Source organism: Acanthochromis polyacanthus, chromosome 1 (genome assembly GCF_021347895.1).
Source record: "Acanthochromis polyacanthus isolate Apoly-LR-REF ecotype Palm Island chromosome 1, KAUST_Apoly_ChrSc, whole genome shotgun sequence".
In the NCBI taxonomy this organism is placed as follows: Eukaryota; Metazoa; Chordata; class Actinopteri; family Pomacentridae; genus Acanthochromis; species Acanthochromis polyacanthus.
The window spans coordinates 32,175,155-32,189,648 of NC_067113.1; the positions used below are offsets into that span (position 1 = coordinate 32,175,155).

At 38.2% G+C, this 14,494-nt stretch overlaps 1 protein-coding gene across 5 annotated transcripts in view; it reads right to left on the minus strand.

Annotated features, from left to right (window-relative positions):
* Nucleotides 1–14,494, minus strand: part of slc4a11 (solute carrier family 4 member 11) — a 173,151-nt gene that overhangs the window by 19,065 nt on the left and 139,592 nt on the right. For all 5 annotated transcript variants that reach the window (XM_051952307.1, XM_051952375.1, XM_051952453.1 and 2 more), the window contains 5 exons: nt 12,794–12,907; nt 10,646–10,778; nt 8,739–8,812; nt 2,574–2,802; nt 2,099–2,205 (listed from right to left, as the gene is read on the minus strand). In XM_051952307.1, the coding sequence (XP_051808267.1) occupies nt 2,099–2,205; nt 2,574–2,802; nt 8,739–8,812; nt 10,646–10,778; nt 12,794–12,907 (657 nt within the window). The remainder of the gene's footprint in view (nt 1–2,098; nt 2,206–2,573; nt 2,803–8,738; nt 8,813–10,645; nt 10,779–12,793; nt 12,908–14,494) is intronic.

Genomic DNA, 14,494 nt, shown 5'->3' on the forward strand with positions numbered 1-14,494 from the left:
TTGCTGTTAAAGCAGAAACTCATTTAGTGCCAACAGCTAAATGAGTTTGTGCTCCGTGTAGACCAAGTTTCAGCTCAGGTGAAAAGTGAGTTTTTCTAAATTAACTGTTTATCACAGATGAGTTGTTAATACCTTTGTCAATCCACTGGGAAACAGAGTATTTTGCCTTTTATAGAATCTGGTAAGTGCATAAAAAATAAGACATGTCCAATAATGCAATTTTGCTAAAAATCACTATTTTAAGTCTTGAACTGACAACAATGACTGCATCTATGATCAGAATCTATATTATGCAGATTTACAAGTTTATTTTTGGAGTCTACTGGAATTAATTTACATACTTAAATGTTCAAATAACACATTATTGACAACAGTGGCCCAATCTGTGATCCGGAAAAGCCCATAATATGTTCTTCAGGAGCTAAATGAGTATCTGCTCTGTGCAGACAAAACCTGCAGTTCAGCTGAAAAGTCTGAGAATTTTTGTAATTTAACTGCTAATCTCAGATGTCTGGTTAATACCTTTGTGGTTGCATTGAGAGACATAGAATATTTTGGGCTGTTTTTTTTTAAAAAAAGTAAGGCATGTTGAATAATGCAATTTTTATAAAATGTCACTATTTTGCTTTTTATAGAATCTGGTTAGTGCAAATAGTATATTTTTGGTGAATTTTGAAATAAGACATGTCAAATAGCATGAGTTTGGTTATGTTTTGCAACTTCACAGCAGGTCACAGACAAAAGTTTCCATAAGTGATTTTTTTTTCATTTTTACAGTTTCTAACTGATACCAGTAAGAAGACTGTTTAATAGAATATTTGATAGTTTCACTTAATACTCTGAACCCAAAAACTCATCTGCATTTTTCCTTTCTCTTTTTTAATTACCCTTTATGAGAGTCATAAATTGCAAAAACAGAAAGTATAATCATATTTTGAGCTTTTGTGTGGTCCTCCAAAGTAGTGTGAAAAACAGAGTTTATAAAAGCTGTAAAAATGCATATAGTAAATGTCTTTTATCATATTTCGTAAAAAAAAAAAAAAAAAAAAAGGCACAGAAATTCCATTTTTCCTTTTTCTCTTTTATAGTTTAGAAATTATAACTGTTGTATTGTACATAGGGCTGGCCCGAATAGTGGTTTCTGGCCTCCGAATATTGGGGCCCTATTAAAGACGAATATCTGAATATTCGTTCCGCCCCGTAACGTCCGGGGTGGGGGGTGGGGGTGAGGGTGGCTTGTGGCAGAGACGGCCCGAATATTCGGATCCGTTCGTCTGGTTTCCCGGGTCCAAATTTTGCCTTCGTTTTGTCTTCAGTTAAACTGAAAAATTCCCAAACACCGGTCTTCATCATCTTGTCTTGTGTTTATGCAACGAATTGAAGCGTGACGTCAGAGTCGGCAGCAACCCGGCCATTCGGGTGGTGGTAAGAAACACGAATGGAGGAGCCGAGATGAGCCGAACACGACGGGATGAGGCGAAGTGGGCCGAAAGGCGAAGGGAAGAGACGAGCTCCGAATATTTTCGTCTGGGGGGAGGAGGGGTGATCACGAAGACATGTGTATATGTTATAGACATATGTGTATATGTTTATGTGATCACAGGACGAGATGAGCCGATGTGGGCCGAAGGCGGAAGGAAGACAGTAACGCTGCATATTCTTTCCGCCCGGTAACGTCCGACGGGGGGGGCAAATATTCGGATACCAAAATTAATATCCGGATACCGCCGTAGCGAACGAATATTCAGATATTCAGGTCCAGCCCTAATTGTACAAAAGCAGTTTTACGTTCTCTCAACTTCTAGTTATGGTTGTTCTGTTTCCATAGAAACGCAGGACTTCATTTTTACTTTTGATGCGAAAAACGAGCCCAGTGTGTAAAAAAGTGTCAAAAAGAAGAAAAAAACAGCCTGAAAATTCTTGACGTTCAGAGGATTACTGTGCAGTTGCTACTGTTCCACCTCTAAAACTGTATAAACTGAAAAACATAAGCAACACCTGGTCACCTTTGTTGCAGGCTGACGGACACGCCCTGTGATTAGACTGTCTTATTTTATGTAGAACGCTTGAATGCACTTTGCCAACAAATGATACTAACGCTCGATGTCGCTGAAAATGTAGGAGCCGATGAAGGAGAACAGGAGCACGGAGATCGGCAGGGCGCAGTCCGACAGCACCTCCCTCACTTTGGCATGCAGGAAAGGGCTGAAAACGAGAGAGAGGAGAGACAAATAATAGACGAACACAATTACTGTGGACAAGACAAGGACAATGGCTGCAATCCTGACACTGCTTAAGTACCTCGGTCTGCCTTTTGCTTACACAATTGAATCCAGCTTTGAGGCTGATTTGATTACTGGGAGCAATCAGAAGTAGAATATTAATGCTTATTAAATCACCGGCTGGAACACGAGGCCTCGACAGAAAAGTGAGCTCCGTAAGAGCCGTCTGGAAAGTTCCCGCGAGCTCCTGACGGTCTTTACTCAGCACTATTCAGCCCATCCCAAACACCATTTCAAACTTGTCCAGTGATTCATCTTGTGAGTGCTGCAGCGCTGCGGTGCTGCTCGTACCTCCGTTTGAACTGGTAGAGGGTGTAGCCCATCCACAACGTGCCCAGCATCAGCAGGAGGCAGAGGACGGGCCTCTCCCTGGTGCACTGGATGAAGGATTCTGGGAGGGCGTTGAAGGCCAAGCCAGCCGCCACCTCGCTCCTGTTCCCACCCAGCAGGTCTCCACCCTGAGAATAGTCATCGATGCTTCTGTTGGCCAGCGTCGGAGCATGGTAGTACCTGTGGAAGACTGAAAACACAAGGAAATGTCAGGGAAATGGTGAAGAAAATGTGTTTTTATTAGGGATGGGACTATAAGTTCCCGAATTTGATGAACACTCCAGCCCAGTAGGTGGCGGAAATGAACCTTAAGTCTGTTTTCGAGCCGTGAAGAAGATGCACAGGATGCACTGATGTCAGCACAAGAAAGTTTGTTGAATAGTGATGGAAGACGAGACTACATTGAGCTTGTTGGGTGGACAGTTTTCTTTTAAAAATCTTCATGTCAGCTTGGATAAAAGCCTGGTTGTGTGCAAATCCTGCAACAAAGAGTTTTCTTATCACCTCAGCACTTCAAGTCGACGGTATCACCTCAATGCAAAACATGTTGCTGTTAGCACCAGAGCTAACGTTAGCTACCAGAGTCCTGGTACCGGCAAACAGTGTAGCCATCCCATAATAGACCATTTTTCAAGACACTGAAAGCGCTTGAGTTTACAGAAAGTCTTAAAATGTTGAATATAATTACCATAATAAAACCCAGTGCTGACTTTAAATAAAAAAAGAACAACTTTATCTGTGATTTTAACAGCGTCCGGCAGCTGTTTTGTTACTACCCTAGTCCCCTTAAACAGACACTGTAATGCTGTGTATTGGCCCTGCTGGATAGCAGTGTGTTTGAGGAAAGACTAAATTAGAATTGCTAATGTTAGCCGTTAGCTAGAAGTGATTATCAATAACTTGACCACATGCACAAAATGAATGAATGAATTACTGAACAGTATTTACATTTGACAGATTGAGAAATATGTTAATTATAAAAGGCTACTGGTGCTGTGAAGGATATTCATGAGCTGGACGGAGGACATGATGATGTCCCATCGGCAGGAAAGACCTAAACCCACCAGTACTGTCTGCGTAGCACAAGTCTGATATAGTATATTTGGCAGGTGTTATACTTTTTGCATCCAAGGGTCTATGAGGTGCAACCAGAAATGCTTTGTTTGCACAGCGACTACACTACAAGGACAGTAATGTGTATTCTTGGCAATGAACACGTAGATGCAATCTACTGTGTGACGAATGGAAAGCAGACTAGGAATTAGAATAATAACAATGACTCGATCCCAATCCCCACCTTAAATCCTGGGAAATATAACCTTGCAGATTTAAAGATCCTATTTGGTGAAAATCAATTTTTATTGTGGTTTGTGGCTGCTATAAACTTGAAGGTGTAAAGTAAAAGCTGTTATATGAAGACGTCCACTTCCACAAGCACCCCCACAACTAAATAACCACCAAGCTAACAAACAAATAATCACTGAGCTGAATATTTTAATGAGAATGTGCCACCAGGTTTATATTCTTTTAGGAGTTACTTTGCTAATTCTAAAGGGTAAGAAAACACAACTAATGTTCTGCTGTCGGCTGCAAGAGTGAAGGCGACAGTTTTCATGAACTGAACATCCAGTGAGTTATTTTGTTTTTGATCGAAATGTCACCACAATAATAGGAAAATCATCAGTGTTAGCATGTTGTGTGGCCAATGCGGCTAAAGTCTCCATTACTTTCTATTGCATACCCAACAGTCAGAAGGCCTTGTGTTTTTACTGTCACCTTTAGTACTTCAGTTCAACCTTATCATTGTTTAGCTTCTCTCCTGCTCTCTGTGCTCACATAAACTGCATTTTAATACAGCCAAACTCCCAATAAAGCTGTTTTCATTTACATATTTTTATGTTTCTGGTGTCAGACATCGAAATTAGCATGAAACAGTGACTGAGATGCAGCAAATTCAGATTATGTGTTAGCTAGCAGTCAATTCAGTCATTTCCAAGCTAAACTAGTGATTTCATGACTGTAGCATCATCTGACAAATCCATCAAAACACAGGAGTGAAAAACAGCGATGAATTTAGAGATACTTCTGAATAAAAATGATGGAATAGAGAAAGTTAGAAGTTAAACAAAGTCAAATATTTTTCACCATGCTGTCAATTAAAGACACAGAGAGAGTCTTCTTCCTGAAGGGGGCGGGGACAGCAGGAGCTCAACTGTATTTAAAGCTACAGACACTGAAATAGCCCATTTAGGACAGGGCTATAGTCACGGTGAAATTAGCTATTTGAGCTGTATTTTGAGCTGAAAAATATTTTAAAAAAAACAAGAGGTGGAATATGTGAACTTCAACTGGAATCACCTGGAATACGTTGCATTTTACAACATATCACAATACTCTGACAGTATGATTCTAACTATTTATGTTTGGTGACATTTTATTTCCCATTTTTCAAGTTTTTCTCCACAGCCAAGGCACTTTAAGGGAAAGAACTATTTGGAATTCATCATCATGTCATCGCAGGACAAACACAGTCGTGGCTGTGAATCACCAGTGAGCCATGTGTTTATACTTGCATGCAAACTTCTTTTTTTTTCTTGCACCGTTGGGTTCAGTGACCCCTTTCCATGCTTGTTTATTTACCTTTTTTAATGCTTCTGGGCTTCCCCCGGCAACCCTGTGTTTAATGTCACCGCGCTATGAACGGTGGGTAAATCCCGCAGGCAAAAGTCTGCAGAAATGCAGACTTACAGAGTTGGCATAAAGGGCTGGAAATGTTTGTGAGACAGCATCATCGAGCTTTTGGTGATTTGACATGAAGCCCTATGACACTTAGTGGGAGGAAGTCTAACAATCTGCGATAGTGGACGCTGGGATTGGACCAACAACTGTTCATGTATGGTATCCACTGCTATCTGTCTAGAAGGGAGGATATTCAAGCACTTACTGTGTGCCACAGACCTAAATGACACAAATCAATATGTAGAACACCAAGACAGCAACTACTTCAACCAGCATATAACATTTTGTGGTATTTTTTGACACATAAACTATGAGAATCCACATCAAATCTTGCACAACATTGCCCAAAAACAGCTTGCATTGTCGCATGGAGAGACATAGGCGACAAAATTCTGCAGACGGTATACGACTCTAAAAGTGCAGCAGAGGTAAAGCTCCACACTGAATCCAAATCAACTGGACTGTAAAAAACTCGCTCGACATGCTTTTGGATTCACGTGATGCCAGTGTTCCCTTCCCCAGCAGTAAATAGGAAAATAATTCAATAATAATCTAATAGGAGGAGCGGGATGGGCTGGATGTGGATGAGCAGTCAAATGATTAGAAACACCACGCACTGTGTGATTGTATCTCTGAGCTTTCGACACCAGAAGAACTGAAAGCAGTTCTTACACACATATAAGGACCACAGTATAAACTGTATCTGACCCTACTTTTCATCTTTCATTGCTTTTCAAGATTGAATTGTGGTCAGTTAAAATTGGCTTTGTTGACAAGAATTTACCAAAAAAGACTCTTTCACGTCAAAGTGAAAACAGATTTCTACATAGGAATTTCAATTAATAAAAAATATAAAACGCAAAATAAGTAATTTACTTCACCTTCATCTCCACACCTTCAAGCCAGGATTTTTCTTTCATTTTACCCTCTATTACAGGTCTTCTAGGACCTACTCCTAATAAGCATCTCTACATCATGATGCTGTCACCACCGTGCTTCAAATCATGATGCTGCCAAAACCATGCGTCATAGTGGTCTCATCAGATAAAAGAATCTTCTTCAGAGGAGTCATAGCTGGCCTCCCTCACTTGTTTCTTTCTTGCTCCGTCACTCAGTTTTCGAGAACGACCTGCTCTAGACAGATTATCACGTGTGCCATATTCCCCTCATTTCTCAGTGATGCATTCCACTTTTTAATAACCTTTTTACAGACTTTTTTGAAGTGCTCTTTGGTCTTCATGGTGTAGTTATATCCAGAAGTACGGATCCAACAATGACTAGACCTTCCAGATACAGGAGTCTCTGTACTACAATCACTGAGACACATTCACTAACCTCCAATGATCTCGATTAGCACCATTTTACATTTGGTACTTTTAGTGAAATTACTTTATGTTGAAAAAAATCTGTCGTCACTTTGACATTAAAGAGTCTTTGTTAGTAAATTAGTAAAACGACACCACTTCAAGATGAGTTAATATAAATAAATATACATAAATTATCAAGTGTGCATGATTTTGCATAGAAAGTTTGGAAGAAACAATAATTCTGTATTAATTCTTAATAATTTGATTCATTATTTAAAAAAAACAATTGTTTTTAAAAATTGCTTAGGGCTCAGCTTTATTTCAGTTTAATGTAAATTTTATTTGAATATTTTGATTCCAGTTCTGGAATGGGATCCACCCTGTGCTTTAAACCTAAAGCTGGTTGACGTCAAGGAAGACGCTTGAAAAATTATGAAAAGAATAAAGTGTTAAAAATGACTGCTTGCTTCATTATTGGGTTATGCAATATTCAAATTTGATGGAAGACTTCCTGCCTGGTTCCTGTCTCAAAGACCAGGAATCCCAGGGAGCCTAACCACTTCAGACCTGTGGCCCTCACTTCTCACCTGATGAAGACCATGGAGAGGATTGTCTTCACCATTTTACATTTGGTACTTTTAGTGAAATTACTTTATGTTTTTAAAAAAATCTCTCGTCACTTTGACATTAAAGAGTCTTTGTTAGTAAATTCTCAACAAAAAAGCCAACTTAAATCGACCAATGACTCAATGTTAAAAAGCAAAAACCGAGGAACTTCTGAGAGGAGTGAATACTTTATAGACACTGTACATGGTTGAAGTGCTTTCCCTTCCATTTTCAATAAGAATAAGTGTATTATTTCATCTTTAAGACCTCCGCAGAAGTAGAATAATGTCTGACGAAGGCTTTGCGACATGAGCGCCATGCAGCTCCCTCCGCAGGCCTTTTCATCAAACGGGGAGGAAAGTTCTACTGTTGGCAAAGTTATCCAGGAGACTGGATGCAGCACAGTCCACAAAATGCACTCATTTGTGTTACTGGAAAATATTTCGGATGAAAAGTGTCAACAAAATGGCACAGGTTAATGTTATGGTAATGGCACATGAGCTCGCAGCGCAGTTTACAAATGGTTTCTGAAAATTGAACCACTGCACCGGCAATCTGCAAAACAGGACAACACGGCATTCAAAATAAATTACATTCTGCTATCGTCATCTCATTTTATTTTATTTTTTTTAGAGGAGGGGAATTAAATTATGTAAAATATTTATGATATACTAAGATGAGGTGCGGTAAAGCCCCGGGTGGACCGATACGGCTGCAGGCCTGGGGTTTGGAAATCTGGCCTGATTAATTTCGTGCACGGTATCTTCCAAAGCCTCTCAATCTGATGACCAAGGAGCTAATATGTAATTCCTGTCTCTAGAAGGTGCTATTTCTTACTCTTGGCCAGAGAAAAGGCTCCACTGCTGGTCAACCCCAGAATATGAATATTTGATGAACCAACTAATCGGTCATTTGGGGCGTGATTGTCTATTTTGTGGTCGAAGGAATAAGTCATTAGTTGGAAATACTGGAAAAACCATATCTAGCATGACGATAATATAAAAAAAATAGGGTTTGTTCTTTAATAAGAATTTAAGAGATCCTCGTGCAGATGGCTGCAGAAGGAAGACAATAATAATATCAGGGAAAAGCTATTTGACAGTTTTTAATTAAAAGGGGCTAAATGATTAGCTGAGGAGATCTTATGACTCTCAGTCGACAAAAGATTCTTCAGGCGAGGACGCTAATTAGCGGGCTGCTCACTTAAATTATAATCTCAAAAAAATCACTTAGGATACAGTGTATTGTGTGTAACAGTGTCGTGTTTTCATTTTCTTTATCTCGTGCTTTGGCAGGCTTGGAATGGTTATTGTCTCGCTGGAGCTGGAATTAGACGTTTAGCTGAATTTGACAGCTAAGGCGTGATGCTAGCGTCGGTTTCACAGCCGAAACGTGGCAGCGAGATGCGACAGCGAACGCATCGTGAGGCCGCAAGGAAACAAAGAAAGAGACACGTTCGTCATACGTGTCTTACTTTTGACGGTGCCTTTCACGGCGTCAACCACGAACGCGATGGAGATGAACAGGGCGATGACCTCCTCCGTCGACCTAGAAAACACAAGAGACAATCAATACGAGTCGCATGACAGGAAACAAATAAAAACAGGCAAATCTTAAAGACCCCTCTGGTGAAAGTCACTTTTTTCTCTCCTTTTTGCTATGTTAACATGCTTATGTTGTGTTTTTTACATGTTAGAAGACACATCATGCGAAAAGTACGCAGCATTTCCACCTTAAAACGTAATAAAACATGGATTCACACTTCCAGGTTTTCATTCAAACAGTGCCACTAAGAAGTATTCACCCTTTTTGATAGTTTTACCCTTTTATTGCTTTTCAATATTGAGAAAAAGTCAATTTAATTCAGTTTACAATGACAAAAATTAACAATGCCATGCTTCACGTCATGATGCTGCCACCACCATGCCTCAACATTGAATCATAATCTATTTAATTTGGCTTTTTTGACAAGAATTTACCCCCCAAAAGACTCTTTCATGTCAAACTGACAATAGATTTCCTCAAAGTAATGTCAGTTAATCGAAATTTCTAAAGTATTGTCAAAAAAGCCAAATTATATTGACCACAATTCAATGCTGAAATGTAATTAATTACGAAATTACTTTAAACAGGCACTGCAGCAAACCTAATTAGCCAATCCTGCAGCTTTTTCCATATTATTATTGTTCGATTTCCAGTTCTAACCCACATGGCTGTATTTTACTGTGCAGTTTTATAGAGTAGAAGAGACAAATAATGTAGTTTGTAGAGTAGTTTTACAGAATTTGAGCAGATTCACAGGTGAGCTGGTGTGCTCGAGTGGTGGATGATGGGTGGAGAAAGAGCTGAGGACTTCATACATCTGCTTACTCCAACATTATTAATGCTGCAGAGCTCCATCTAAACCACTTTAAAGCAGGGAGGGATTATTTTTAACGGAAAGGAACTTCAAAATGTGTAACTTTGACACACAGAGATGAGATTTTAGGGGTTTCATTAAAAATTTCCATATCAAATGTTAACAAATTGGTAAAAAGAAAAGAACTGATGGATAAAATTCAGGGATTATACAAAAAAATAGTTTGTAAAGACAAGCTTTTTCTGTTTGTTTTGTACTTGTGTGTACTGACTTTCAAAGACTACACCAATAAATCACAACTAGAAACAGACCTGCAGGCAGATCTATTAAGGTCTAAAAAAGCAACTTGGACATGCAAAGCTTGTACTGGGATTGAATAAATAAATAACCCCACCAAACAAACAAGGGTTATTAATATTGCAGTCCCTCTTTGCTTATCGATTTAACCTGTAAAAACCTTTTTTTGGCATGAAAATAATCCCTTTACACCTCAAAATGGCTCAACTTTACCAGATAAAAACAAGGTAACAAATGGTTAAAAAAAAAGGTTAAAAGCTTGGTTTCTAAAACTTAAATCACTGATTTAATTAAACGTGTTAATGAAAACAAGAATATGTTGTTGCAGTGTTGTTATTCTGCCGACTAAATTCAATCAATTTTTTTGTTGGTCTCCAAAGAACCACAACATACAAAAAAATACAAAGTAGGTAAAAATGAGTGCAAATGTCCACTGCATAAGCTAAAAATACGAGCAAAAATTCACATTTCATAAAAAATTTAGACCTTTTTTGGTTGTTTTCCATAAAAAAAGAAGAAAAGGTGTATCCGTTTGTTGCACAAAAACATTTTTTTGCAGACTCTTGGCCAAATTTAAAGGATTTCTCTACTTGACAGTGAAGGAAAGAAGCTGATAAATCAAAGAAAATGTAAGAAGAGTTTCAATAAATTGGATTGTACTGAATGGAAAACAATTAAAATGAGATTTCTTTAAAAATATGCGTGCATGTGAATGAAAAAAATACCTTTTGAAGAGCTTCATGAGCAGGCTGACGTTGAAGATTCCTCCCAGGATGAGGAAGAGGCAGTTCCACAAACCGATGCAGGCGTAGAAAGCCGGGAAATCCAGGTTGTAGTCGTCGCAGATTCCTCGGATCACTGCGAGTCCGGTCGCAAACAACACATGGACAGAAACAGAACATGAATACCCAATAAAATCATATTTGTTGGATTTAATTTTAGCCATAATGTGAATTTCTGACAGTCCTTGAACTCCTCATCTGTCGGAAAAGTCAAGATATTTCATTGAACCTACAGTAAAGCTCTAAATTTTAAAAAATGACTAAAAATTAACAGTTTGCCCTGAGCAGATACTGTAAAAAAGAAAAAATTCTGGGTTCGTCAGTGCGACTATGAAGCCATTAGTGACTCAGCTGTGACCACCAGTGACATAGCAAAAATTCAGGAACTTCGTGGCTGAACTGCAGACAGTGTTGGCAAAGAGCAGATAGGAAACGAGTAAAGGAACAAATTAAAAAAGCGAGTCAGAATCATGTTCTAGTTTTTGTAGCATCCGTGGGAACTTGGAAATAGGTTGTACATGTTGTTTTCAGTTTTATTATACATGTTTAATTTAAAAATTTGCATAAAAAGTAAAACATTTATTGCGTGATTGGCAGTCTCTTTTAAAAAATGAACCAAATCTAAGCTTTAAATTGTGATATTTCATTTAATTTGACTTTATTACCCAGGTCTCGTTTAAAAATTTGTCAAAAAATAACCGTGTGCAATAACCAGATTCTGTAAAAAACAAAAAATTATCTGCTTCATCTTTTTTCTCCAGATTTGTGGCATTATAACTGTGTCATACTGCAAAAAAATTTCAGAGATCTCTCTACTTGTAGTCATGATTGTTCTGCTTCTGTCGAGGTGCAGGACCTAATATTGTACAGAAAAATGAGCCCACAGTGAGCAAAAATGTGACCCAGCAGCAGAAAACACTATCCCTGGTTAATGCGGGGGGTTAATTCAGCTTAAAGGTGGATTTAATATGACTAATCAAGCTTTCAAACTTGTCCATCATGTTAATTCACAGCACATAATACACAACAAAAAAACTAATTTGTTAGTTTAATAACTTGTGTGTCATTTTCTGTGATTAAAAAAGGGGAAAAAAAACTTAATCCCTCAAAAATCATCAAAATTCGCTCAGTTGTGTTTGGGAATCTGCACACAAGGCGCAAACAAACAACGAGAAGGAGATTAATTAATGTTGATTTCTCATTTAAAAAAATCAAACAAACAAAGCTAGCAAGGAACAATATTGATCATCTTTGTGTGATGTTTTGCCAGAAACTTCATTTTAGACAGATTTGATCCTCTCACAAGCACAGAGAAAGAATAAAAGCACGCTTCATTCAAACTCAAAAAAGAAGGACAATAGCTCTGCAACGGGTTTGTTGGAACAATTCAGTCGTAATCTCCAGCAGATTCATGCTTCGATGAGTTACAACTTTACAAACAGGCCATTGTTCTGCTGCTGGAAATCTTCTGTAATTACTCCCATGAGAACGTATTTTCTTCAAAGATCATCGCGCCGCAAAAACCCCAACAAAAAAAACTGCCCCGGTATTAAAACTGCATCTTGGCACCGGAGCTTTTTCCTCATCGCTACCCAATTCTGCAGCTTCCAGACGTCAGGACCGTTTAGATTCCAACCAGCAGAAACACCGCTGTCGGGTAGAAAACACACAGAGGTTTATGTGCTGCGTCTCCCTGAGCTCAGTCTGAAGTTTACATGTGCGATGAGCAAGTCTCTCGACCCGGAGGCCTTCAAAAACCAGCTGTTACGTAAGCGAAAAAAAGAAGACTTGCAGCTCCCAATTCTCGACAAAATAAAGTTTTGGGTTTTTTTGCAGCATAAACCCTCATTAGAGGCGCATGTGTGAACAAACTGGTTAATTGCTCCGACGGCGCCGCTTTCTGGGAGCAGATGAGGAGTTTTCTGGCTTCTGTTCTACACGGCTGGGTGCTTCCCTCTTCTTGATTTTTTGACGTAATCTTCTTAGCGCTCCCCGTCAGCCTCCCATTCAGATTCGGCGGCAAACTGTCAGGAGATAAGAGCGTCTTTTTGAAAAGAGAAAGGGGGTGGTGGGGGGGGTGGGAAAGCCTACCGCTGATGAAGATGGCGAGGGGAGCCGTGGTCAGAGGGATGACGAGGGGAGAGCCGGCGAACAGCGAGTAGATGACTCCGCCGATGCTCTGGCCGATGATGGTCTTACGAACATCTGGACACATCAGAGGAAACAACAGGAGGGGAAAGCTGATTAATGGGGCTCTTTCTGCAAGTTTCTAATTCATTTCCCAGTTAGAGGATGCTAATGTCAGGAAGTAATATGATTCTGACAATTCAGAGACTTTTTAGCTGCACTAGGATGAACTGCAGGCGGTGTTTGCACAGAGCAGACAGTATAGAACAAATTAAAAATACAAATAGTGAAATATCTGCAGTATGTAGAGGCACGTGCTTAACATGTAATAGTAAATGCAATGTTTAATATTTCATTTTTCAGGTGCAATATTTCCATTTTATTTGCAATATTTCCTTATGTGTGATTTTACCTTATTGTTTCAGAATCGTTGCCAGTATTACTTCTTAATGTTCTATTCTAGTCTTATTTTTATTTAGGTATTTGCATGTATAATAATGCATTTTATGTTGCTGCTTTTATATGAGGTGTGGCATTTATTCTCAGGTTATGTAGCTATTTCATTTATTTTCTGAGCAGTATCTGGCTAAAGAATTTCCTTCAGGATAAATAATAAGTTTTATCTTATCACTTTTAGCTTAGCTTAGCTTAACTTAATTTAAATAATCTTATCACTTTTAGCTTAGCTTAGCTTATATTGACTTAATTTATCTATCTTATTCATTTTAAGTTAAACTTAATTAACTTATCACTTTTACCTTAGCTTAGCGTAAAGCGTCTTGAGACGAGTTGACTGTAATTGACGCTATATAAATAAAATTGAATTGAATTGAATTAGCGTATTTTATGATTTTAAGCTTAGCTTAGCTTAACTTATCACTTTTAATTTAGCTTAGCTTAACTTATCTTATCACTTCTATCTTACCTTTGCTTAACTTGTCTTATCACTTTTAATTTAACCTAGCTTAGCTTAACTAACTTATCATTTTTAGCTTAACTTATCGCTTTTAACTTAGATTAGCTTAGATCAACTTAAGCTATCTTATCAGTTTTATCTGAGGTTAGCTTAATTTAACTCATCTCATCACTTTTAACTGAGCTTATCTTAAATTAATGTAACTTATTTTATCACTTTTAGCTTAGGTAAGCTTAACTTGTCTTATCACTTTTATATTAGCTTAGCTGAGCTTAGCTTAACTCATCTTAACCTATCCATTTTAACTTAACCTAACTAATTTCTTTTAGCTTAGCTAAATACAGAGAAGACAGTATAGAAAAAATTTAAAATCCACATAGTGAAATATGTACAGTATGTAGAGGCACCAGTATATCTTTTACAGCATTAATAACACCTGCAGACACGTGGAAAAACGTTTAACATTTTAATTTCCAGGTTTGTAAAATAAAAAGTAAAAGAAATTCAACTTTTTTCTGATTCATGGAATCATGATTGTGTCATGGTTGTTCTGTTTCCATAGAGGTGCAGGAGTTTATATTGCAGTTAAAAACGAGCCTACAGGGAAGAAAAATGTGACAGGAGCAAAAAAACAACCCTATAAACTATTTTTTCAGCTTCATGATGCACAATTTCGGCTTTGTTTTTGATAAATGATGTAATATCCTTGAATTTGTTGCAAAAAAAAAAAAAACTGCAGAAATTTTCAT